The sequence below is a fragment of the Camelus ferus genome, chromosome 3 (genome assembly GCF_009834535.1).
Source record: "Camelus ferus isolate YT-003-E chromosome 3, BCGSAC_Cfer_1.0, whole genome shotgun sequence".
NCBI lineage: Eukaryota > Metazoa > Chordata > Mammalia > Artiodactyla > Camelidae > Camelus > Camelus ferus.
Window position 1 is genome coordinate 89,739,835 of NC_045698.1, and position 24,555 is coordinate 89,764,389.

At 35.4% G+C, this 24,555-nt stretch overlaps 1 protein-coding gene across 3 annotated transcripts in view; it reads left to right on the forward strand.

The window, feature by feature from the left end:
- Positions 1-24,555, forward strand: part of ADAMTS19 (ADAM metallopeptidase with thrombospondin type 1 motif 19) — a 241,151-nt gene that overhangs the window by 62,642 nt on the left and 153,954 nt on the right. For all 3 annotated transcript variants that reach the window (XR_004318692.1, XR_004318691.1, XM_032476644.1), the window contains exon 7: positions 7,256-7,299. Coding sequence is in view for 1 of the 3 variants with exons in the window: in XM_032476644.1 (XP_032332535.1) it covers positions 7,256-7,299 (44 nt within the window). In the remaining 2 variants the exon portion in view is untranslated. The remainder of the gene's footprint in view (positions 1-7,255; positions 7,300-24,555) is intronic.

Below are 24,555 nucleotides of genomic sequence, written 5' to 3' on the forward strand. Positions count from 1 at the left end.
TGCACTCCGTGATTCTTGGCCCTAAGGTGAAGATTTGATTTTATGTGGTTCTTTAATTTTCTGCATTACCATATTATTCAGTATCATCTGTTTTGGGTGTTTCTCTCTCCGTTTGTTTGCTGGCAAAGGCAACTGCAAAATAGAACTATCCGTTATTTGATACAATTCCCTAGGCTTCTTCCTCACTGATCGTGGACCCCTTATCACATTACAGAGGTGACTGTGCATCATTCTCTGTTTTGCCTTCAGAGCAGAAGTCTTTTTTATTTATCTTTATATTCCTCCTCTTATCCACTGCTTGGCAATATAAGAAGCATGTAGTGAATCCTGTTGTGTAGGTTGCGCACTCCACAGCAGTAGAGGGAGCCATTTACATTGTTGTGTGTGTAAATGTACCCTGAGGATTAAGCAGTGCACAACCTGTACAACCAGGCATGCTGTCTCTGTGATAAAGTTGATTTCTGTTCCTTCTGACGCAGAGGAAGGCTAACGGTATCTGATCATTTACTCATAAAAAAAATGTCAGCAGCCTTTTCCATTCTTCTTCATCTGTGATTATATTCAGGCTCTGAATGTGTTACACCACCAAGGGCATATATTTTCCTGTATCATTTGGTGTTGGTTTTGAGCCAAAGAGACCAGCTTTGCCCAAGTTGAGCACCAGAAGATGTGTCTTTCTGGATTTATTATTATTTTTTTTTTTTGATGAGTGGAGACAATCCTGTGTAGTATTAGAATCAAAGGAAGAATTGAAGACCCACACGTCAAGAAAGACAGTGAAGAAGGAGACTCTAGAAATCTCAACCACTGGGCTTGTATGATCCAGGGCCATTCACATTCTCTTACTATAGGATCTACTTTAGATCCTCTGAAAAAGTGGGTTTCAGTTGACCAGGGGTTATATGTACAAGTTCAGTGACTAGAAGCCAGTGACCAGAAAATATGACATACTTGAAGGTGGTTTCCCAGTGGAAAGATGCTGGGGGTTGGGAGCAGTTAGGGCTTACTTCAGTGGCTGCCAGAGAATCACTGAGCTTTTTAAAAAACCTTTTATTATGATCCTGGGACCAAGGTTTTAATTAGGAGCAGTCTTGTTTTGCTCAGATTCATAGTTTTTCAGTTTTGTATCTTGAATATTGGGGGCAACACCATCCAGTAGTTTAACTTAGAAGTTTAGGGTAGGATGGCTCGAATGATTACCTTTTATGAGAGAAAATCTGAGTGTGTCTTCCCTCATTTTTCTACAGTTTTCTTTCTAATTTTAGCATGCATTTTCAGAAGGTCATTTTTTATACTAAAAAAGCTGTATGTTTTTAGACCCCTCAGTGCTGATGGATAATCTGATTATTCAATTCATTTAAATTTTTTTCTTTGCTATTTACTTCTTAATAATTAACAAAAATTAGTCAACTTTGCAACACTCAGTCCAGTGGAACAGTAGATTCTTAAGGTATATACAAGCAGTATTGATAAGATTATATATATATATGTATATGTATATAGGTGTATATATATATATATATATATATATATCTTCTGTGTATAAAAGATTTTGTGTCGATTGAAGATTAATGTATCAACTGGTAACACCTATTTTTCAGTTATCCAAAATGGATTTACTAGTTTATAGATTCCCCACAATTAAAAAATAGCATGTTTGAGAAAAACATGGAAGTTTTTACAAACGAGTGAAAACATGTTGTACTATTCCCCTTGTTTAGAAATACTCCGTACTCGGCAGACAGCGCAGCGCAGTACTACGTTGTGTACCCTGCGTTTTGGGGGCCGACCCCACTCCCTTGCAGTCAGATGCGAGGTCTCAGCAGTAGGCCCTCTTCAAAACAGAGATGTCTCTGACATGCACTATAAAATCAGAGGCAGGAGAGAACGCGGCCACTGAAACAAACTGAAGGCAAACGTTTTTGGGTGGAGTTAACTGAGGAAAGGAAGGGGGAAGGAAAAATGTGCAAGCGGGCCTGAGTCTCTGCCTGCCTTGAGCCCTAGTGCAGTATTAGAGAAGTGTCCTTCCCTCAGAGATCCACAGCAGTAATAAATCTCCAAGCAGTTGTTTGTGAAGCAGTTCATCTGATAAACTGTCATACTGCCGTTGTCTTGTTATTTGTAACTGCAAAATGGTAAATGCATTCCTAAATATTGGGGGTGATTTAAATGAATTAAGTTAAGAGTGAATCCATTTCCTGCCTTACGTTAAAAATACATCATTTCAGTTTGTTTTTATCTTCTTTATCTGGACTTTACCTTTTCCCCCTTTACTCTAATAATCAAGAGTTGATTCTGTAACTTTCATAGAAATCATCTGTGTCAGAAATTTGCCTGAAGGAATAGTAAACTTATAGTAATTAATTATTGATAGTAGATTACTTTATTCCCTAGCTCACTCATACCCATGGCTGTCCACACAGTTTTTTTTCCATCTCCAACCTTATGGAAGAAAAATGACAATACTATACTAATCACTAATTTTTACAGTAATTTATAACATATATTCCCTATTTGTAGAAAGGTATCTTTGTAAAAATCGTAAATCAACTAAGGTCGATGTGAACATCTTATTGAGGCAATTGTGCAGTCTTAAAGATTTTGGTAAAAGTAGTTGCATGATATAAAATGTAGAAATAGAGTAAGGCCTATGTGGCTTGTTGCTGTGTATATTAAGATCTAATATTAACAATAAATATGGCTCAGTATGCTTAATTACTATATGGTAGGTCACAGATTGTGCTCACTTCCTTTAATTACATCATAATTTAGTCAACTAGATAATCAGAAAATGTTCTTACTATTGACATCTAGAGATTGTAGAAATCATTTTACATACGTAGGTGAGCAAAAAATAAGAGGGCTCTGGCATTTAAAAAAAGAAACAAAACATATATATAGAAAGCTCCTGAGGTAATGTGATGATAGTCGTCCTGGTAGGAGTTTGTTGGGCTTGGAAATCTGAGTTCTTGGGTTTAACTTCTACATAAAGAAAAAACTTTGTGGCTTTGCAAAGTGGGAAAGTGGAACTGAAATGATTACATGCAGCCAGAAGTCTTGGATACCTACACCCTTAATGAAAGTTTGATCTGGTGAAAGCTTTGCAAACAAGCACAGGTTGTCAACAGGAAGCATTCTTTCTGTCTCAGCCATGAACCCATGTTAGGAAAAAACTAATGGCTCCTCTGGGCATTCTTTATCATGAATATGATCTAACATTGAAGTTCTTAGTGAAAGCACATGCAGAATTGCTCTGAATGGGCCCTCTTTCAGCTTTCACCACACACGGCAACCACCAATAAAGTACAACTAAATGAGTTCACAGCAGAATTCCAAAACATGAAATGACGTAGTCCATTGTAAGAGCAAAGAGTCATGGAAAAGAGTATTTTAAAAGGCTGACAGGGATTATAAAAAAGCATGTTCATATGATTAAAAACACAGAAAATTGAAAATATGAGAAAAATGTATTTTGGAAGAAAGAAGAGATGATTTGAAAATTGAGGAAAATAAAGCATCTTAAAAATGTACTTAAAAATCTGTTTCTGAGTTGAAGAGCAGAGTAGATGCAGCTGAAGAGAGCCCTAATGGACTGGGTGACAGGTCTGAGGGATTCACCCAGAAGGCTGCTTAGAGTGGTGAAGGGATGGAAGTACAAGAGTGCTTGAGCATTACAGACATCAGAATGAGAAGAGCAAACGTGCACCTAAAGGAACCAAGAGAAGAGAGTGGAGAGCATGTGAGAGCAGTTAGCTAAAAAGATAATGGTAAGAATGCGTGTCTGTGTGTCTTCAAATTGAAAGATACACCAAATACCCAAGAAGATAGATGAAAACAAACTCAGTACCTGGACACATCTTGGTGGGACTGCAGAACTACAAAGACAAAAAGAAATCTTAAAATTAAACATGCACTATGTTATATGTCAATTATATTTCAGTAAAAAATCAGACACCAAATGAAAAAAAGAGCAAGGTCATTGCAGACTTCTAATTTATTTTTATAAATGCTAGACTAAAATAAAATAATATCTTCACTATGCTGAGGGCCAATAAAGTCAACTTGAAATTCTGCACTCAGCTACTCCTCTGTCATGAATAAATGCAAACGAATGAGAATTTAGGAAACATTGTCCAGGACAATTTGGCATCCACAGATCCTCGCTGAAGGAGAAAAAGAAAAACAATCTCTCTAGAAAGTAAAGATATAAGATACTACTGAGAAAAGAAATTGCTAAATATATAGGCAAATCTAAATAAGTGCTAATAGTTTAGGAGAAAAGTATCTAACTTGAGATTTTAAAAATTGAGGTGGAATTCCAAGAATGCTTTGGAGATACTACAGGTTCAGTCCCAGACCACTGTCATAAAGCAGGTGTTGCACTAAAGGGAGTCACAAGTTTTTTGGTTTCCCAGTGTGTGTAAGAGTTGTTTCACTATACTACATCTATTAAATGTGCAATAGCATTACGTCTGAAAAACAATTTACATACCTTAATTAAAAAATACTTTATTGCTAAAGAATAGGAGCCTTCAGTGAGTCATAGTAGTAACATCAAAGATCGCTGATCACAGATCATCATAACAAATACAGTAATAGTAATAAATTTGGAAATATTGTGAGAATTGCCAAAATGTGACACACAGACATGAAATGAGCAAACAGTGTTAGAAAAATGGCACTGACAGAATTGCTCGATGCAGGGTTGCTGCAAATCTTCAGTTTGTAAAAAAAAATGCAGTATCTGCTAAGCACAGGAAAGCAAAGCACAATAAAACGAGGTATGCCTGTATAATGTCAAATAAAAATAGCATGAAAGATGGAAGGAAGAGATTACATTAAAAGTGTTTGATGTCCTTGCCTTTTTCAGGAGACCTCAGGTACCTTCTAGCTTTAGGCATTTCATGTGAATGTGGTGGGCAGAATAATGTCCATGTTCTAATGTGCAGAACCTGCGACTTTTATTTTATACAGCAGAAGAGACTGCAGTTGTGATTATGTTGAGGAGTATTGTGATAGGGAGATTATCCTGAATTAACTGGGGGAGCCCAATGTAATCACAGGATATAGAAGAAGGAGGAGGCAAGAGAGTCAGGAGATGTTATGATAGAAGCAAAGGTCAGAGTGATGCAGTTGTCAGCTTTGAAGATGGAAAAAGACCATGGGTCAAGAAATCCAGGCAACCTCTAGAAGCTGGAAAAGGCAAGGCAATGGATTCTTATCCAGAGCTTCCAGAAGGAACACAGTCCTACTGACACCTTGCCATCAGCCCAGTGAATTCTATTTCAGACTTCTGACTGGAGGACTGTAAGATGTCTTAAGCCACTAAATTGATGGAATTTGTTACAGCAGCAATAGGAAACTAGTACAGTGTACTTTAAAATGTAGAAATAACTGTAAATCAAACAATCTGATGTGATTTTTCAAAGTAGTAGCAGAAAAAAAGCAGAAAATAAAACTACAGGAAGAAAGAGAAAGACAGAAGAGAAGGACAGATAATATAGCTTGGGAAATAGAAACCACAAATAATAGGAAAATTCAAATATGTTTGTAATAAAATATTAAAATCACTTATAGGGATATTATATAACTAGGTTTTACAGTTTTAACCATATGCTATTTATAAGAGAATTAGAGAAAATGAAAGTTGAAAGTAGAACAAAGGAAAAAGATACGCCAAGCAAATATTAATGGTATTACTAACACATTAATATTTGTTAATATTAGATACAATCACTTTTAATGCAGAAAGCATTCAAAGGAATGAGTGGGGCCTTTACACAATCATAAAAACATTAATTCTAAACAAGTTATAAAGATTTTGAGCCATAATTTAGCTTCAGCCAAAACAAAGCAAGAATTAACAGAATCACAAGAAAACATCAACAAATTTATAACAACAGTGGAATTTTAACAACTCTTCCTCAGTAACAGATGCAAAAATAAAATCAGAATGTCTCATTCTATTGAGCAATTTTGTCTCAGAGCTTGTTATAGCTAGATCCAATGAGACATATAGCTCTGCTCCAAACTGTTAGAAAGTACGCATTTTAAGCATGCACGCAACATTTGCCAAACTCTGCATATAGTCACAGATGCTGCTGGATGAGCCAATAAAATGTGAATTGAAAAGTAACCATTACAATCATCAATGTAGATGTTACTGGGGAAATTGAAAGGAATGTTACACTTATTTTTTAAAGTTATTTTTCATCGATGAATGACATTCAGTTGGCCATAATAGGAGAACAAACTTTTTTTCTACCATTTCTCCCTCAAACACACACAAAGACAAATTGCAATATTTCTTGTAACAGAAAAAATTTTATAGAAGCTAAATTCTCATCAATAGGAAATTGCAATTATGGTACAGAAACAGAAGTGACAGCACTGATGACGAAAACATCAGTAACTGACTTGAGAACTTTTTTTGTACCTGGCATTGTTTTAAATGCCTTCTGTGTATTAACTCATTCAGACCACACAGTAAACCTATGTTTTAAATGTTTTAAACATGTTAAATCATCTAACCTGTACGGTAAGTCTGTGTGGTGGATAGATATCATTGTTACCTCTATTTTTTAGGTGGGGTGACTGAGGCACAAGAAGGTGAAATAAGTTGCCTAAGGTCAACTTACTGGCAAAAAGCAGATGAAAAGGTTTGCTTCCATATAGTTTGCCTTCAAAGCTCATTACTATTTAGAGAAGGCTTTCTGAAATGTAACAGTCAGATAAAGAGAAAATTATTGAATTTTATTCATGGTGAGATCCCATGCATCTAAAAATACTAACTTTCTTATGCCTTTATTAATATGATTATTATCAGTCTTTAAATTTTTGCCAGTCTTATATAAAATATTGTATTGTTTTGAATTGTACTTCTTAACATTTAAATCATCAATATGGAAATTATTTTTGTATTATGTGAAGTAGAGATTTTGTAGTATTGTTCAAACAAGAAGCCATGTCCCTACACCAGATTTTTTTGGTAATAAATAAAATTCTGTAAAATTCAAAACAAGAGTGGATTTTTAAAAAATATTATCTGTGAAATAGGACGAAATATTTCAGGATTATATCTGGTAAAAATGGATCATTCTTACATTTTCTTAGAATTAAAAATTAATCTTATTTCTGGTTGTATTAAATTCTTGGAGATAAAGCATGTTGTTCAATTATCCATGTAACTACAAAAAATGAGTCACATATTCCCTATTTTTTGTGGAACACACATTATTTTCTGTTTTCTTTCTAGGAAAGATTTCTGTGTACACAAAGATGAACCATGTGATACTGTTGGTAAGTGTATGTAAACATTTTTACACTGGAGATGTTCTATATTTGTTTAAACAAAGACAATTATTTGAGAGTGCTACTTTCAATTAAGTATTTTTAGAATGTCAGAAACACATATTTTCAACCTGTATGTTTAATCATTTGTCAATACTTCAGTTATTAAGCTTGAAGACGTATGTGCACTATATATTAGAGAACAGTTTAAGCGATAATTTAAGAATATCATGACTTCTTTTTTATTTTCCCCTACATGTACACATGGATTCTATAAAATTTTTTTATTATTGATAAACTGAGGCAAAATATGTTAATATCAGTAAGATTGACCTTTTTCAGGCTAATGGATTTGTTTTTGAGTTAGGTACATTTGACGTTCTCTGAGATTATGTGAAAGTTCATCTGATTTGCCCAACTAATGAGGATTTTCTGTACATAAAATAGCAAATTTTCTATATTTTGTCCTAAAATAACTAAAATCACTAAAACACACCATAAAGCCAATAGAGTCCATGAACCCACAGTTCTTAATTTTGAGAGACTGGGCATATATATGCTAATATAAATGCATGTATATAAACTTACCTGTCTAAACATAGATAAAAATATAGATAGATAAAATTATGTAATTATATATGTATAGTTTTAAGTCATGTAGCAGTATATAATAAGGTAATATTGGATTATTGGTAAAGTATATTTAAGAGTCATGATCTGGTGTTGACACATCACATGGGGTTTATTTCTATAGGGTAATGAGTATTTTAAGTTAACCATGTTTGAGGTGTCATTTATTCTTTGTGAGGTGAACATTTTAAAAAAGGGGACAAAACACAATAAAGGCTTATGGGTATTCAAAAAAATAATTCTAACTAGTTGTATTAATGTAAGTTCTCACCAACCTGCTCCGATGATTCAGTTGCTCAGACTGCTGAGATAGTAAGTGGAAAACTGTTACAATAGCATGAAGCAGATGATGATGGAGGCAAAGGAATGTTTGGCTCAGAAGGGAACGTCAGCATAGGAGGAGCTGGATGCCTGCGGAAAAGCTGAATTGATTTAGGGATGATCTTCCGGGTGTTACTAACTTACCTGCTTCCTGAAGTTTTCTTTCCTTTTTGCCTGAATCTCCACAAATTAAATCTTGATACATGGTTTTAATCAACATGACCATGGAAGCATCTGATTACCAATAAAGCTTGTCTCAAAATAATTACCTTTTCCTCTACTTAAACAACTGTGTTGCTCCAAAGCCTTCTTTTAATACAGACAGATCAACCTCTTGCATTTTAGAGCATCTGAGAGAAATCTTAATCAACTCGGGCAGTATCTTCCATAATTACGGGCACTAACCACCTCTCTCTAGCCTGGGTGCATGCGTATAGTGTGTGCTGTTCAGCAGGAAGTTGGTGTCATCAGTCCTCAGCTCTATATGTCTTGTCCATTAAGAGCTGGATAAAAATTGGTTTTAAATATTACAGCATAGCTTCTGGAAAGTCCAGTGCCCTTCCTGGGATCTCTCTGGGTTTCCGAGTGCTTAGATTCTCACGGTTTCCTCTGGCATCACCAAATCCTAGTTTTCCCCTCTGTATTTTACGGGATATCTTTTTCTCATCCCAAATATGTGACAAGGGTCTCTTTTTTTTTTTTTTTTCATATTCAGTCTTGAGCAGAGTAAAAATCTGAAATAATTTGTTCAGGGGACATCACATGGAAACCTCTAAGAACCAAGGCAGAAGAGTAGTCTCCTCACCCCAGTCCCTGTCCCCACAACAGCAGCAACAAAAGCTTCTTGTCACACTCACCATGCTTAGTGCCTGGAGACAGACATGCTGGCGAGACTGATAAGGACGCGTGTGGGAGAAATAGGCGTCAGTCACGCATCCACCGCTGTGCAGCTGCGATGCCAGGGAGACAAGGATTCTCCTTTTTGGATGGTTCATGACTCGTGTAGGCTTATCTAGGGGATCATTTCAGGATCTCAGACCTAAACCAGTCAGCATATGGCATTGTCATGGTTAGGACATGTGGCCTGTGACCTGTGTCTGCCTCATGAAGGTGAAGAAAAGAACATTTTGCATGGTTGAAGTTTGCTCATATCTGTCTCCACTGCATATAAACAAGGGAAGGATTCAACTCTGCTCACTATAATCACACAGGAAACTGGCCTTGGGATGAATCTGGCCTCATACACTGCAGAATGGAGAGATGGAGAGGTGCCTTTCTCCTCAGTGACATTGTTGATTCACTGCATCCTTCAACCTGGGACCCAGTCTAACCTCTGGGCTTCTGAATGTGGAAGCCAGTAAATATCCTTACATGTCAACCAATTTAAGGTTTTCATTTCTGTAACTTGCAGCATTAAGGCGTAGATCTTTCCTGATACTTGTAGTCTAATTTATACGAAAAGAAGAATATAGGGCAATATTAATAATTTCCACTCTCTAAGAGGGTGCTGCCAAACTACTCTGTGGTTTGTCCCCAAATTAAATAAATGTGTGTAGCCTACTGATCATCTTCATAGCTCTCAATCTCTAGCGTAACAAAACAAAAGAGACTTAGGGCATAAATCAATAAAATGTCTGTTGACAGACATTTTCAGACCTCCTCATGTGATATTACGGGTTATATTTTTGTCAGATGTTTTTCTTAAATCCAGATATACCTTCTTTGTTCTTTTATCTGCCACTGATACATTTCATATTGGCTACTATCATGAAAATACTGAAAGAGAGGAAGGAGAAAAGAAAGAAGTGGATTTAGTGTGTATTAGTTTGGATAATATGGGCCTGAATGATAACTTTACCGTGACAGTTTCCCCTACTCTGCTAGGTATAGTGAGAGGGGAAAGACAGCAGTTAAAAGCTTTCAGTTGATATTAGTAACTTGAATCATAAATAAAGAGAAATGCCTGTATTTTAAAAGCAATGGTAAGTAAGTCTTATACTTTGCATAGTAATTTGAGCAAGCCTTTCATGGACAGTTTCTCATTTAATTTCTTCATAATCTGAACTCTTTTTGTTATCATTATTACTTTACAGATGAAGAAAACTCTGAGAGAGAACAGAGCATGACTTCTGAAGTCACATCTAGATTTAAATCACTGCTCTGCTGTTTTTTACCTACATAAGTGTGGGCACATTTTTTAACACCATGAAGGTTTGAATTCCTCACCTTTAAAATAGAGTCTATGTTATTGACCAAGGCGGCCAGTTTTTAATTGGCACTCAGTATGCACTAGTTGCCATCACATCCTTTCACTCCGTGCAGAGAGGTTACAAATTTGTCCAGCACCACTGTGGCTGTGGCGCTAGCCTCTGCCTCAGATCTTAGTGTAATGAGAGGCAGCTTTCCTTTATAACATGATGCTTTTTCTGAGGACAAGTTTTCTAGTTGAAAACTGAAGGTGACAAAAGTATCTTTGAATGAAGTTTTAGAATAAAATTGCATAAATTAAAATATATAAAGAAATGGCAAACATAATCGGGGAAATAACTTTTATTTACCAGCATTTTAACTTTGAAACAATAGCATATTTTGCTAATTTGCCAATGCAAAAGACGTGTGCATTTTATATGTCAGGCTATATCACTGTTATGGAATATTAGAAATAAATGCTCCAGTTGGTAAGTTGTACCTATTTAGTAAGCTTATGTTTGAAAAGCTGTTTGGAGGATAAAAAAGCAAAAGGTGTCTTACCACCTCCTCAGCCACACTCTTTGCTGTTGTCTTAGGTAGTTAGTAGGTAGGTAAATAGATACTAGAAGAAAATGATACTAAACATTTTAATCAACAAAATATCGATTCTAAAACATATGTGTGTTGACGTTTTAACATTCCTGAAATTGAGATTAATTCTGTAATCAGTGGCCTGTTAGAATTGCATCATAATTTAAGTCAAAGTTTTTAAATCTTTGATTGGATGAACTATGGTTGTATCCTTAAATTTTGAGAAAAATTAAGTATCACTCCAGATACAAGTCACAACTCTTGCTATCAGTATTGCTAGTGCAGTTGCCTTACTTTCAGCGGCAGGCGGAATAAAGGTCCCCGAGGATGTCCATGTGCTAATGGACCTGGAACCCGAGACTATGTTAGGTTACATAGCAAAGGGGAATGAAGTCTGCGGATGGAATTAAGGTTACCAATCAACTGACTTTGAAATAGAGGGATGATCACACACAGTCTGGTATGCCCAGTGTTATCACAAGCGTCCTTAAAAGTTGGAAGAGGGAGGCAGAGGAGCTCAGTCCGAGAGAGATGTGATTAGTGAAGAAAGGCACAGAGAGACGTGACATGAGAAGGGTTCACTTGTCGTGACTGGTTTTGAAGATGGAGGCAGGGAGCTCCAGGTAAAGAAATATCTAGAACCTGGAAAAAGCAAGGAAATAGATTCTCGCCTACAGCCTCCAGAAAGGAGTACAGTCAGCCTTGCAGTGCATAGATTTTAAGCCAATGAGATCTGGGTCAATTTCTAATGTTGAGTTGGAAGATAATATTTTGGGGTGTTTTAAGCCACTAAATTTGTGGTAATTTGATACAGCAGCCATAGAAAAATAATATACTTTATGATAATTAATTACTCCCTCCCACAACTTATAGAGAAGAAATAAGGAAACATGGATATTCTTAAATCTTTAGATTGTGGGGTCAACAATTCTAGCTTTAGAATTAGTTTTAAGAAATGATGTAGGGTTTGGGATTACATGAAAAAAATGAAATTTCGATCATGGTATATATAAATACATATACAGAGCTACAAACTGGGGCTGTGCTCACAAACATGATTAATTATAGTTGACCATTTCTAGCTGAGAGACTAGACAAAAAAAATTGCCTGTATCATCCACTAACAATCTAGGAAATCTAATCAGTTCTTTAAAATCTTTCCAAGAAAATGTGAAGCCCTGATGATTTTTACTTAAATTCCAAAGAGCTGATCATTCCATTGTTATACAAGCTATTTTAGAGAATAGAAAAGGGTGAATTAAAACCATATAAATATCTTACCAAACCCTAAAGAGGACAGTGTAAGAAGGAAAAACAATAAGCTATTCTCAGGAAAGAAATGGAAGAATTCTTAACCAAATATTAGCAGATATTATCTCACAATGTATTTTTAAATAACCAAGTAGGGTTATTTTATTTGAAATTTCTTCCAGAAAGGCATGGGTAGTTTAATATTAGAAAAATCTTAAAATATAGTAATGTAATCCAATTAAAGATAAAAACCATATGATGATCACAACAGATAAAGAAAATATTTCCCAGGCAATTCAAAACATAGTCATGATAAAAAACTTTCGGCAAAATAGGACAAAGTAGGAACTTTATCAACCGCGTTAAAGATATTTATAAAAATTACATAAATATCTTTTTTGAAATAGTGAAGCATTGGAAGTGTCCCTTTTGAAATCAGAAACAAGAAGAGGACTCCATTATCACTATTTCTGTCCAATGATACACTGGAAATTTTAGGCCTTAAAATGAAGTGGATGTTATGATTGTCTACATTTTTTTTAAAAGAGAGAAGGTGGAATAAAATTGTTAAAATTAACAGGAGAGTCAGGTGGTTAGACAGCATGTCAGTATTCAGTAACCAATTGCATTTTATATACTAATTCCATTTTATATACCAATTGGCAGTGACACATTTTATTTAAAATTCTATCAGATATATAAAAAATAAAATGCTTTGGAACATATGTAATAACAAATACATAAGACATATGGAGAAAATTATTGAGCTGTCTTGCAATTCAATGAAAAAGACCTAACTCAATGAAAAAATAAACTATACTTATGGTCTGAAAGGCTAAAGATGATACAAATGTCTATTTCCTTCCAATTGATCTACTGATGTAGCATATTTCTATAAAAATTCTAACAGAAACTTGGGAGGAAAATTGGCTGACTGTAAATGATACAGGGAGGAGTGTAGGGCTAAGAATTGCCAAGGGACTCGTGAAGAAAGCATATGGACAGGGAATCTGCTCTGTCAGATACAAGGATATGGTTCATAATATATATGACATTGCAGATGCACATATGTGGGGAAGGATACACAAGGCAGAGCACTGGAAGAGGAAGAACGTGATGTTAGGGTAGTCATTCACATGGAGAAAAGTTGAAATGAATCCCATATGGTTTAAACTTTTTTAAATTTAGAAAAGAAAATAGAGAAAAATAATTGTCTATTTTTGAGGGAGAGACAGATTTCTTAAAAAGGAAAAAAAGATGCTAATCATAAAGGGCAATGCTTAATGATTTCAACTGGATTCATACTGAAAATTTCTGTCTCTCCAAACATATATTGACAGTAGAGGAGAAAACCAAAATTCTATCAGGGAGAAGATACCACATTGCACGGATTTTAAGATGCCTTCATTGTCATTGATTTTAAAACAACAATAGTCTATGTTTGTTTTTTTGTAAAGTGAAAAAAATGGTAAATTCTAATTGTAAGACATTAATTATTTTAAGATGTATCACACCCAGCATGAAATAATGTGAATCTTTGAATTAATGATATATAATATTTGCAACACGTGTAACCAACACAGTGTTGGAACCCAGAGTATAAAAACAACAGTAAATCAATGAGTAGGAAACAAGCAAGCAGATAGACATGCCAGATACAGCAGTCCCCCTTATCCGGGGTCTCACTTTCTGCAGTTTCAGTGACTTGCAGTCATCTGAGGTCTAAAATATTAAATGGAAAATATCAGAAATAAACAATTCGTGAGTTTCAAATTGTATACCGTTCTGAGTAGTGCGATGGAATCTCACGCCACCTGCTCCATCCCACCTAGGAGGTGAATCATGCCTTCCTCCAGCTATGTCCCTTATTAGCCAGCTTGGATATCAGGTCTACTATTGCAGTATTGCAGTACTTGTGTTCAATTTACCTTGTTTTGCTTAATAATTGGCCTCAAAACGCAGAAGTGGTGATGCTGGCATTACGGATATGCCAAAGAGTAGCTGTAAAGTGCTTCCTTGAGGTGAAAAGGTGAAAATTCTGGAATTGATAAGAAAAGAAAAAATCATATGCTAAGGTTGCTAAGATCTCCGGTAAGAACGAGTCTTCTATCCATGAAATTGTGAAAAAGGAAGAAGAAATTTATGCTAGTTTTGCTATCTCACCTCAAACTGCAAAAGTGATGTCCACAGAGCATAATAAGTGCTTAGTTAAGATGGAATAGGCATTAAAATTGTGCAGTAAGATATTTTGAGAGAGAGACCACACTTGCATAACTTTCATTACAGTACATTGTTATAATTTTTCAATTTGATTATTAGTTGTTATTGTTTAATCTCTTAACAGTGCCTAATTTATAAACTGAATTTTATCGTAGGTATGTAAGTATAGGGAAAACATTGTATATTTAAGGTTTGGTCCTATTTGTGGTTCAGGCATCCACTGAGGGTCTTAAAATATTTCCCTAATGGACTAGTGGGGACTAATATAGGATAAAAATGTTAACAGCCATTTCAGTAGGGTGAATCTTTAGAAAAAGTAAAGATAACAACCTAATTAGTAATAAGGGAAACACATTCAGATTGAAAGATTTCTACCAATAAGACTGATAAAATTAAACATCTGAGTTATCAAGTGATGGGAAGAATGTGAATCTATGGAACACTTGTCCGCTTCTGGAAGGAATGTAAATTGGTTTAATCACTTTAGAAAACTTTTGGCAGTATCTACTAAAGCTGGCATATATATAACCTGTGACCATTGATTCCGTTCTTAGGCATATACTTCTGTGCACTAAAGGCATTTAATAAAACATTAGTAGTCATCAGTCAAGAGTAAATTAATTGATCGGTGTTTGATGAATGAAGAAAGCACAGTGTGTACCTGTGGTGTTTAACTGGAAAAGACCACCTTCTGGGAGAGCATAGAGATGATAAAGTATTAAGCCTCAAGCTATGAAGAATTTCAACATTTTCATTTTCAGTTAGTGGATGAGAACTCAGCATGTGAGCCTGAGATTTATCCTAGAAGTTTAAACGTGTACATAACTTAGCAAAGTCTGAAGTTAAGAATACATAATCCTTAGAACACTTCCCACACCCTGCCTTGATTGTAGCATATTATCATTTAGAAGAATTTCATTTCATTTTTAAAACCCACAAGATGTTTTTATGGTTTTCTATAGATAATGGTTCATTGGATTTGTCCACCTATTTATAGTTTTATTAGTTGTCATTCTTTCTTCCTCTGGTCTTCTGATCGTACTCTCCTGCTAACTGAAGTGATTGATGCTAGACCTCAAATTTCCTCTAGGAAAGATCTGCTGTTGCCAGACCTTTAGGTTTTTGCTAGTCTGAAAATGTTTTAATTTCATTCTCTTCCTTGAAAAGGATTTTAACTAAGTGTCGAACCTTAGCAATCCGGGTACATTGTTTTGTTTTCTTTTCTTTCAGCACATCATAGATCTAGTTCACCTGCCTTCTGGCATCCATTTTTGCTCTTGAGAATTCAGCTCTCAGTCTGAACTCCTTTTAATGTGAGCTACCGTGCTCTAAGATCTTTTTTAATTTCTTGTTCTTGTTCACAGCAATAAATGTCCTTTCTCCCTCCCTCCTCTCTGTCCTTTTTTTTTCCTTTTGCCTGCCTGCCTGCCTGCTACCATCCATCCATCCATCCATCCATCCATCCAAAATGTCTAGTTCCTTATTTCTTTTTATCTTACATTATATTCATCATGCTTCCTGAATCTGAAGTTTCGGGTCTTTTACTTATTGTGGAGAATTCTCTTAACAGTATCTCTTTAAATATGGTTATTTACGCCCATTCTTTCTATCCTAACAAAATTATGCTGCTTGTTTTGATTTCCATTTCTTTAATTCTTTCCTCATATCCATTTCTGTCTTTCTGTGCTGTGCTCCAGTGAACTTTTTCAGCTGTATTTCTCAGTTTATGGTAATTCTCTATTTTCTTAATATGCCATTTAATCTCTTTATTTATCAAGAATTTTATTTCAGTAAGTCTTATTTCTAGACATTCTATTTGACTTTTTCCTTCATGTGCCAGGGCATTTGGGTAATATATTGATCATTTCTCATGTCTTCAGTCTCTTCTTTTAGATCTAAAGCATTTCAAGTGTACTTCTGAGCAATCAGTAACTAATAATTCTATTATTGAAGTTCTTGTGGTTCTAGTATTATTTATTGATTTTGCTGACTCCTGTTCATGGTGGCTTGTCACTCATAGGTTATATAGTTTTGTATTTGATCGCTTATTTCTTGAGATTATTTTCATCTGAAGGAATACTCTTTGGCCTGGAGAAGAAGGCACTTCTCCCAAGATAGAATTTTTTATTCACAAATACCTTAAGGGTATTTAAGTAAATTTCTTCAGTTAGTATTCTTGGACCATGCAGGTAATGTAAGTAAGGTAGATATTCCAATTGGATGAATATTACCTATCAGGGAAGCTTTTTTTTTTTTTAGTAAACAGAGTCTTAGTGAAAATAGACAAGTTTTTATGCCATTAACTTTTGCCAAGGAGCAGTTGGTTTTTCTAACCTACCATGCCACTGAGTTTAACAATTTGTGTTGAGGGAAGAGGAGATGGTATCCTTTCACTGTATATAGAGATAGCTTTATATAGAATTTTCAGTTCCAAGGCCTTACCTTGAGCAGTGTCTCAAGGTTATCTCTTCATATATTAATAAAATAAGGGTTTTTATTGAGATATAATTGACTTATTGTAATTGTTTTAGGTGTAAAATACAGTGATTTGACATTTTTATACATTATAAAATGTTCACCACAATAAATCTTTCACTATGCAAAGTTATTACAATATTACTAACTATATTCCCCATGCAATACATTTTATAACTTATAACTGGATATTTATACCTTTTAATCCCCTTCACCAATTTCACCCACCCTTCTGCCTTCCACTCCTCTGTCAACCACCAGTTCTCTTGTCTGTTTCTGTTTTTTTTATGTTTGTTCTTCTGTTTTGTTTTTACGATTACACATATAAATGAAATCATATGGTACTTGTCTTTCTCTGCCTGCCTCATTTCACTTAACACAGTACCTTCCATGTTCATACATGTTGTCACAAATGGCATGATTTCATTCTTTTTATGGCTGAGTTATACTCCATTATATATACATACAGTGTATATATTTCATTATATATATACTGTGTGTGTATATCACTTTTTCTTATTCCATTCATCTATTCATGGACACTGAGGTTGCTTCCATATCTAGGCTATTGTAAATAATGATTGCCTGATTTAGCCTCATTTGTTTATTTTTGCTTTTGTTCCTTTGCCTGAAGAGACAGATTCAGAAAAATATTCCTATGTCAAATGTCATAGACCACTGTCAAAGACCTTACTGTCCATGTTTTCTTCTAGGAGTTTTATGGTTTTGGGTCTTACATTTAAGGCTTTAGTCTGCTTTTAGTCTATTTTTGTGTATGGCGTAAGAAAGTGGTCCAGTTTCATTCTTTTGCATGTAGCTGTCCTGTTTTCCCAACACCACTTGTTGAAGAAATTATCTTTTTCCTATTGTATATTTTTGCCTCCTTTGTCATAGATCACCGGACCATATAAGCATGGGTTGGTTGGTTTGTTTGTTTATTAAGCATGGATTTATTTCTGGGCTCTCTGTTATGTTCTGTTGGTCTGTGTGTCTGTTTTTGTGCCAGTACCATGCTGTTTTGATTACTATAGTTTTATAGTGTAGATTGAAATCAGGACATGTGAAACTCCAGCTTTGTTCTTTCTCAAGATTGTTTTGGCTATTCCAGGTCTTCTGTGGTTTCATATAAATTTTAGAATTGTTTGCTCTAGTTCTGTGAACAATGCGATGGGCATTTTCACAGGGATTGCGTTAAGTCTGTAGATTGCTTTGGGTAGAATGGTCATTTTTAACATTAATTCTTCTAATCCATGAATACAGTATATCTTTCCATCTATTTGTGTCATCTTCAATATCTTTCCTCAATGTCTTACAGTTTTCAGAGTATAGGTCTTTTACCTCTTTGGTTAAATTTATTTCTACTTATTTTATTCTTTCTGATGAGATTGTAAATAGAATTGTTTGCTTCATTTCTCTTTCTGATAGTTTGTTATCAGTGTATATAAATGCAACAGATTTATGTATATTAATTTTATATCCCAAAACTTTACTGAATTCATTTATTAGTGCTAGTAGTTTTTTTTTTGGAGGAGTCATTAGGGCTTTCTATATATAATATCATGTCACCTGCACATAGTGACAGTTTTACACCTTCCCTTCCAGTTTGGATGACAAGGCACTGTCTTTATCTCAGTGTGGTGGCTAAAGCTGAACACCTTTGCATTTGAGTTTGGCAAATGCCCAGAGACAGCCAGCACATCAGTGCCAGCTCAGCATTTCTCACTTCTCAACAGTGAGAAGACACGGATTTGTTTTAGATGTTTGCAAATATCTTTGTATCTGGCTTGTAGAATGCAGCAGGGATTTTATATCTGCTTTTGCATGTTAAGTGTTGCTATTTGTTATTTTGGTTTAAATGTATGAGGAAAATCTAGCCTTATAAAGATGTGTAGTTGGAAAGTGGATGAGTATTTTCAGATTATTGTGAATGTTCTTATTTGAAAGTATACTAAAACTCAGTGGTAATGTCTTAACGGTTAGTATATTGTTGCAATGTAGACTCTGAACCCTTATCAGTAAACTTTTATACTCTGTTACATTAATAACTGTTGGTATATCTCACACTTTCCTCACATTGTAAGTAGATGTTTTAACTCTGCATGGCTTTTTTAGAACAGCATTGATTGGTCAGTTGGAAAATATTGGTTCACTGAATTAGGTCAGTCTTCTAAATGTTGACACATTTCACTGTACAATATATATAAAAATCATGTTTGTCAATATCACCATCTGTCTCATCAGAAAAAGTCTTTTAAGTTTTGGGAAGCTGCCAAGTGTATACTGGCGGATAAAAGTTTTCCAATATTCTAATTTCACTTGAAAGCTTGAATTTTATCTTTGGCAAAAAAAAAGTACCATCAGTTGATTTCCTTGACAGGTTCACTTTGTTCATTTTTGAGTAAATGTTAGCCAGATTCCCAAATCTGAATAACCATTGTTTGTCTGTCAGACATTCTTTTAAGTAAAAATGGTGTTCAATGAAAAGCACCGTGAGTTCAGCTCAGAACTCAATCTCACAGTACTTTTTTTAGAGACAACAGCATATTTTAGTCTGTAGCATAAATGCTTTATGCATACTTCCTTTTTGTTACATAAAATATTTTAAAATACATGTACTCAAGAGTTCAGATTTAATGAAATTAATACATATTACTGCTTTATCTAGGACATTTAAGAGTTAAAATGCCATTTTTCCTTCTGGGAATGCATATCAGTGGAAAATAAAATGACTGACAGCAAAGGCAGTTTTACCTGCTATTTCTTTTGTACCATCAGTGCAAAGGTTGACAGTTTTGACTCTGTGGACCTCTTTAAAAGATTTTCGGAAACCCACCGGAAAGATACAATGGAAGCCCAGGTTTCTGCAGAGCACTCAGAAATTCTGCCATAACCTGGCAGTGATTGATAATCAGTGGTGATAGTCATGGATGACGTGTGTGCGTGTTTCATAAAACCTTTTAAGAACTCTACAGTATAGAAAACTTAGAGTTGGCAGAGGAACATGTTGACCAACATGAGTTCCCAGCTATGAATATTTTCTAATACAAGTTGGTAAGAGAGGCTGTGCTCTATTCACCGCCAGATTGCCAATTCTGGGATGCTTTGATGCTCCCTGCATTCTGTTGCTTCAGGATTGTTAATACACTTTTTTTTTTCTGTCTTTTAGCAGGTTGGAATGATGGTTTATTCTTCTTCTGCACACTTCTGAATAATTCTGACTTTATGTACATGCAAACTGTCAAACAGGCCTACAGACCGCCTAGGAAGCAATCGCCAAAAAAGAAACATATTCAGAGACTAAAACACACTTAAATAACCCTTTTATGTTGACACTGTACATGTGACAACCTCCAGACACTTCCTTTTCCGAATATGAATACATTTTCCAAACCACATTTCAGCAGAAGTAATCATTTTTATTGGGTGAGAAGGAGAGATCAAACCAATTTTTTAAAGTAGCTTAATTTTCATTAAACAGCAGTTGTAGCATTTTCTCTTGCATCGTGGCCCCTAAAGGAAATACTTAAAGAAATTATTGAGATCATCTCTCTACTTTTGGTTAGAACTATATTTTTTCTACTGAAAAATCATATGAGTTTAATATTCAGTATTTTGAAACGTGTAATCCTTTGGACTAGGCGAATAATGAAGTTAACTTTTCCTATATAAATCTTTTCTAAATGAATTGGTAACGTAATTATGTCTTCAAGGTTGTTCAAATACATTTATTGGGTATTTACCATATACTCCAAGTCTTATGCCAAGGGCTGTGATGGATTCAAGGATAACAGTGGGGGTTCTTGCCCACTCATTCTAGTGAGACATGCTCTTTAGAGATTATCAAATGAATTAAAGACTGTATCAGCTTTCACTGGACATAATTTTATGTAAACTAGTGTCAGATTTGGATTCCCACAAGTCATCGTATTTGTGTGAGAGATGTTGTTAGGATGTGCTGCCCAGTGTTTAATGTGAATGTTCTCAGAAAAGCACATGGAATATATTCAGTGTGGTGGACAGAATTCTAAAGATGACACTGCTGAGGTTCCCGTCACCTGGTTATTGAGTCAATCACTAATCTAGGTAGCTGGAAGGGATTTGGCAGATGTAATTATAGTCCCTCAGTTAACCTTAAGATATGAACATCTAACCTTAATATTCTCCCTTAGAGGCGAGAAACTGAATTGTGCCAACAACCTAAATGCATTTGGAAGCTGGTACTTCCCCAGGTGCCTTTGGATAAGATTCCCACCTGGATGACATCTTGATTTTGCCCTTCTGAGATCCCCATCAGAGAACCGAGTTAAGGCGTCCCAGACTTCTGACCTATAGAACCGTGCACTAATGATGGGGGTTACTTTCAGTCACTACATCACTTAAGTAATTTATCATGCATCAGTAGGAAACTAACGCATTCAGACTAAAGGATACTCATTATTATACATCAGTTGGGGATTTATATACTGGAAGAAAATGAGGCCATCTTAGTCTGTGGTCCTCTGGGAAAGCAAAATAAGAGAAAAGAAAATGTTAGGAGTAGAAATTAAGAGAGAGATTCAAAGAGATTTCCACTTTTCATACCCGATGGGACAGTAGAACAGTGATAAGATTTTAAGGGGATTCTGTAAGGATTTACTACATTCCTGCAGTCTTTGCAAGTTCTCCACATGTGATATTTCTTTTCCCTTGTTTTACCAGTGATGAACTTCTGTTCTATATAAACTAGAGTGAAATCTGAACACTTGCCCAGTGGAGCAGAAAAACAAGGGTGCGGAAAACTAGTGTCAAAGGAGGTAAATTGTGTGGCACCAGCTTGGAATATAGGAAAATGCACTACTAGTCTTTGAGCTTCCAGCAAAGAAAATGAGAAAGCCCAAGGAAGTCACACAGGGCCGGGGCATGACTCTATAGCTTTGCAATAAAAAGGCCTGTGATGTTCATCTATTGATTAGGTAATCATATAATCTGTAATTCATACTAAGACACTCGAGGCATAATGAATAATTATGCTTGGACAAAGTGTAAAATGGGATGCCCCAGGCAGACTAGCTCTCTGTTCACTCTGTTATTAATGAACATGTTTGAGACATAGTTTTACATACTAATCAAAATTGTAAATTATATATTAAAAATACATATTTCAGAAACCTGAAGCTATCACAGTTATTTTTGTAACTTAGATATTTCATTATTTAATCCCCCTATAATAATCATTAAACTTACTAGGAATCAACCTATGAGCATTTGCTGCGTGTATTGGAAGCTGGTTTCCCAGCATTTTTCTCAACCTTGCCACAGAGCGTTGGTTATGGGTACATTACAGAGGTCTGCATCTCAGATGTGTCAGGTAGAAGAAGGGTGATAATCCTCATCAGGTTCTAAGTTTTGATATCTAAAGGTCTGGAAACGTACTTAGCAGACGGTATGAACTGTGCTTCTTTACTTGTCCTTCTCCCTCAATTTTTATTGGTTCATTTCAGATGATCTACTTTCCACTTCTCCGTCTCCCTACTTTTTCATTTATTCAAATTTCTCTAACATTTTGGGGCACCTGCTCTATTGCCCAAAGTGTATGAGGTTCTAGGTGCTAGAGAGAGTGGTGACTAAGATGAAACTATTTACACATTCTTTTTACATCTTTTCCGCCTTGGCTATCCTTTTGTTCTTCTTGCCTAGGTAACTAAAAAAAATGCCCGTTTGTCTTCCTTTTACCCTGAGCCAACTTTCTCTCCACAATTATACTATCATGACTTTCAAGCATAAATTTGTTGGTACATGTCTCTTAAGTATTGAGAAGTCTTAGTATTTTTTAAAAATCTGAATATCATCTGTCATCAGATTTTAATAATCTTGTTATAGTCAGAAGGCCCTGTCTTGATCTCAGTAAAAATTCGTCTATATCATTTGTTTTCCTTAATAAGAGTATTGCAGAAAATTAACAGTTTATACATCATGTTTCTTTTTGTTTAATGATTAGTATGTAATAATCTTAAAATAACCTGTATTATTTTTAATGCAAATGCTTAGTAAGTCAGTTCTATTACAGTATGCAGGATATTACCAGTTATTACATGGCAATAACGTAGAAACTGTAAACTCATAGGGAAGAAAATACTTTTCAGTATATTACAAAGACTTGTGTCCTTAATTCCTAAATAACCTAGTGATTCAGCAGAGTTGTTGCTTTACATTTGCCATAGTCTTCCAATTCTGGTCCTTCATTCACTGGAAAATGGTAATGACTCTAGAGAATGTTGAGATTATTGAGATGCTTCATTTACATTGTGAAAATAATGAAGTTCCGTAGGTAATTTTCTTTGAATTCCAAGATGTTAGTCCTTATTGTTTTGTTTTTTTTTTAAAGAGAAGAAACTATCTGTGTCTAGTTGAAGGTACACTTGAGTAAACACACTCCACCCTTCTCTTTCATTTAATGCAGCTATTAAACATGGGAGAATGGAACAGCTATTTGAGGATTTTTAAAAAGTAAATAGTAGCATGCAGATTGGGAAGAAGACAAGAATTTGAAGTATCACCAAACCAGCAGTGAGTTTGTTATTTTTCTCTCTCTCTCTCCTGGACTTAACACAGCCCAAACTTGAAAGTGGTCACTGGGGCATATATAGAGAGAGCTCTAGGGAATACCTCTAGTTTAAATCGAGGGCGAGGAAGGTCCCCTAATGCTCAGAGAAAGTGAGGGGAATCCTCTGTTTAAAAATTGTCTACATTCTCTCCTCACCCTTCTGCAAAGCCATCCTGTGATAGTGGCATTGGGGACCGTAGTGGCAGCAGTAGGAGTCAGAAATCTCAGGTGACCCGTCCTCTCTGATCTACAGGGCTTTCATTCCAGAAGGGCGAGCCCACTGCTCTTTTGTCTCTGTTCTCTCCTGTTACTCAGACCTCGAAGCAGATACGGTCATTAAAGTGCAAAGCTTAGTGAGGTAACTAAAGCACAGCCTTTCTGGAAGCTGAGCTGAAAGAGAACCGCAGGGACATGAAAGTTACCAGGGACATAATGGAGAGGGAGGAGCTAAGGAAAGTAACCCCAGAAAATCGTTTGGTAACTCCTTTGCTCACCTCCAATTCTTGTATGTGTGAATATGACCCTAAAATTTCTTTGAGAAGTGAGTTGCTGAGTGACAGAGCTATCTCGGTCCCAGACTGGTCACTGGGTGACAAACACCTCGAACAGATTTGAGTAACAGTAAGAAGTCTTTGAAAACTGACACAGAAAATTTGACAATGAAACTAAAGCCCACAAGAGCCTTGGACGTTTGGAACTTACATCCTGAACCCAACTAGGTTGATTGCATGCTAAAAAATTAAATGTATTAGCATTCTTCATAGGATTTAGGTAAGACTGAGAGTCTCATAGTATATTCTTCAGAATGTTCAGGATACAATCCAAAATTACACATTTATAAAGAAATAGGAAATTTTCAATTTGAATTCCCACTCTGAGATGGCACAGGTTTTGGAATTTCCTGACAAAAGACTAAAATATCAATTACAAAGATGTTGCAACAAGTAAGTGCAAACATTCCTGAAATGAAGGATGGAGTTTCAGCAAATGAATAGAATATGTAA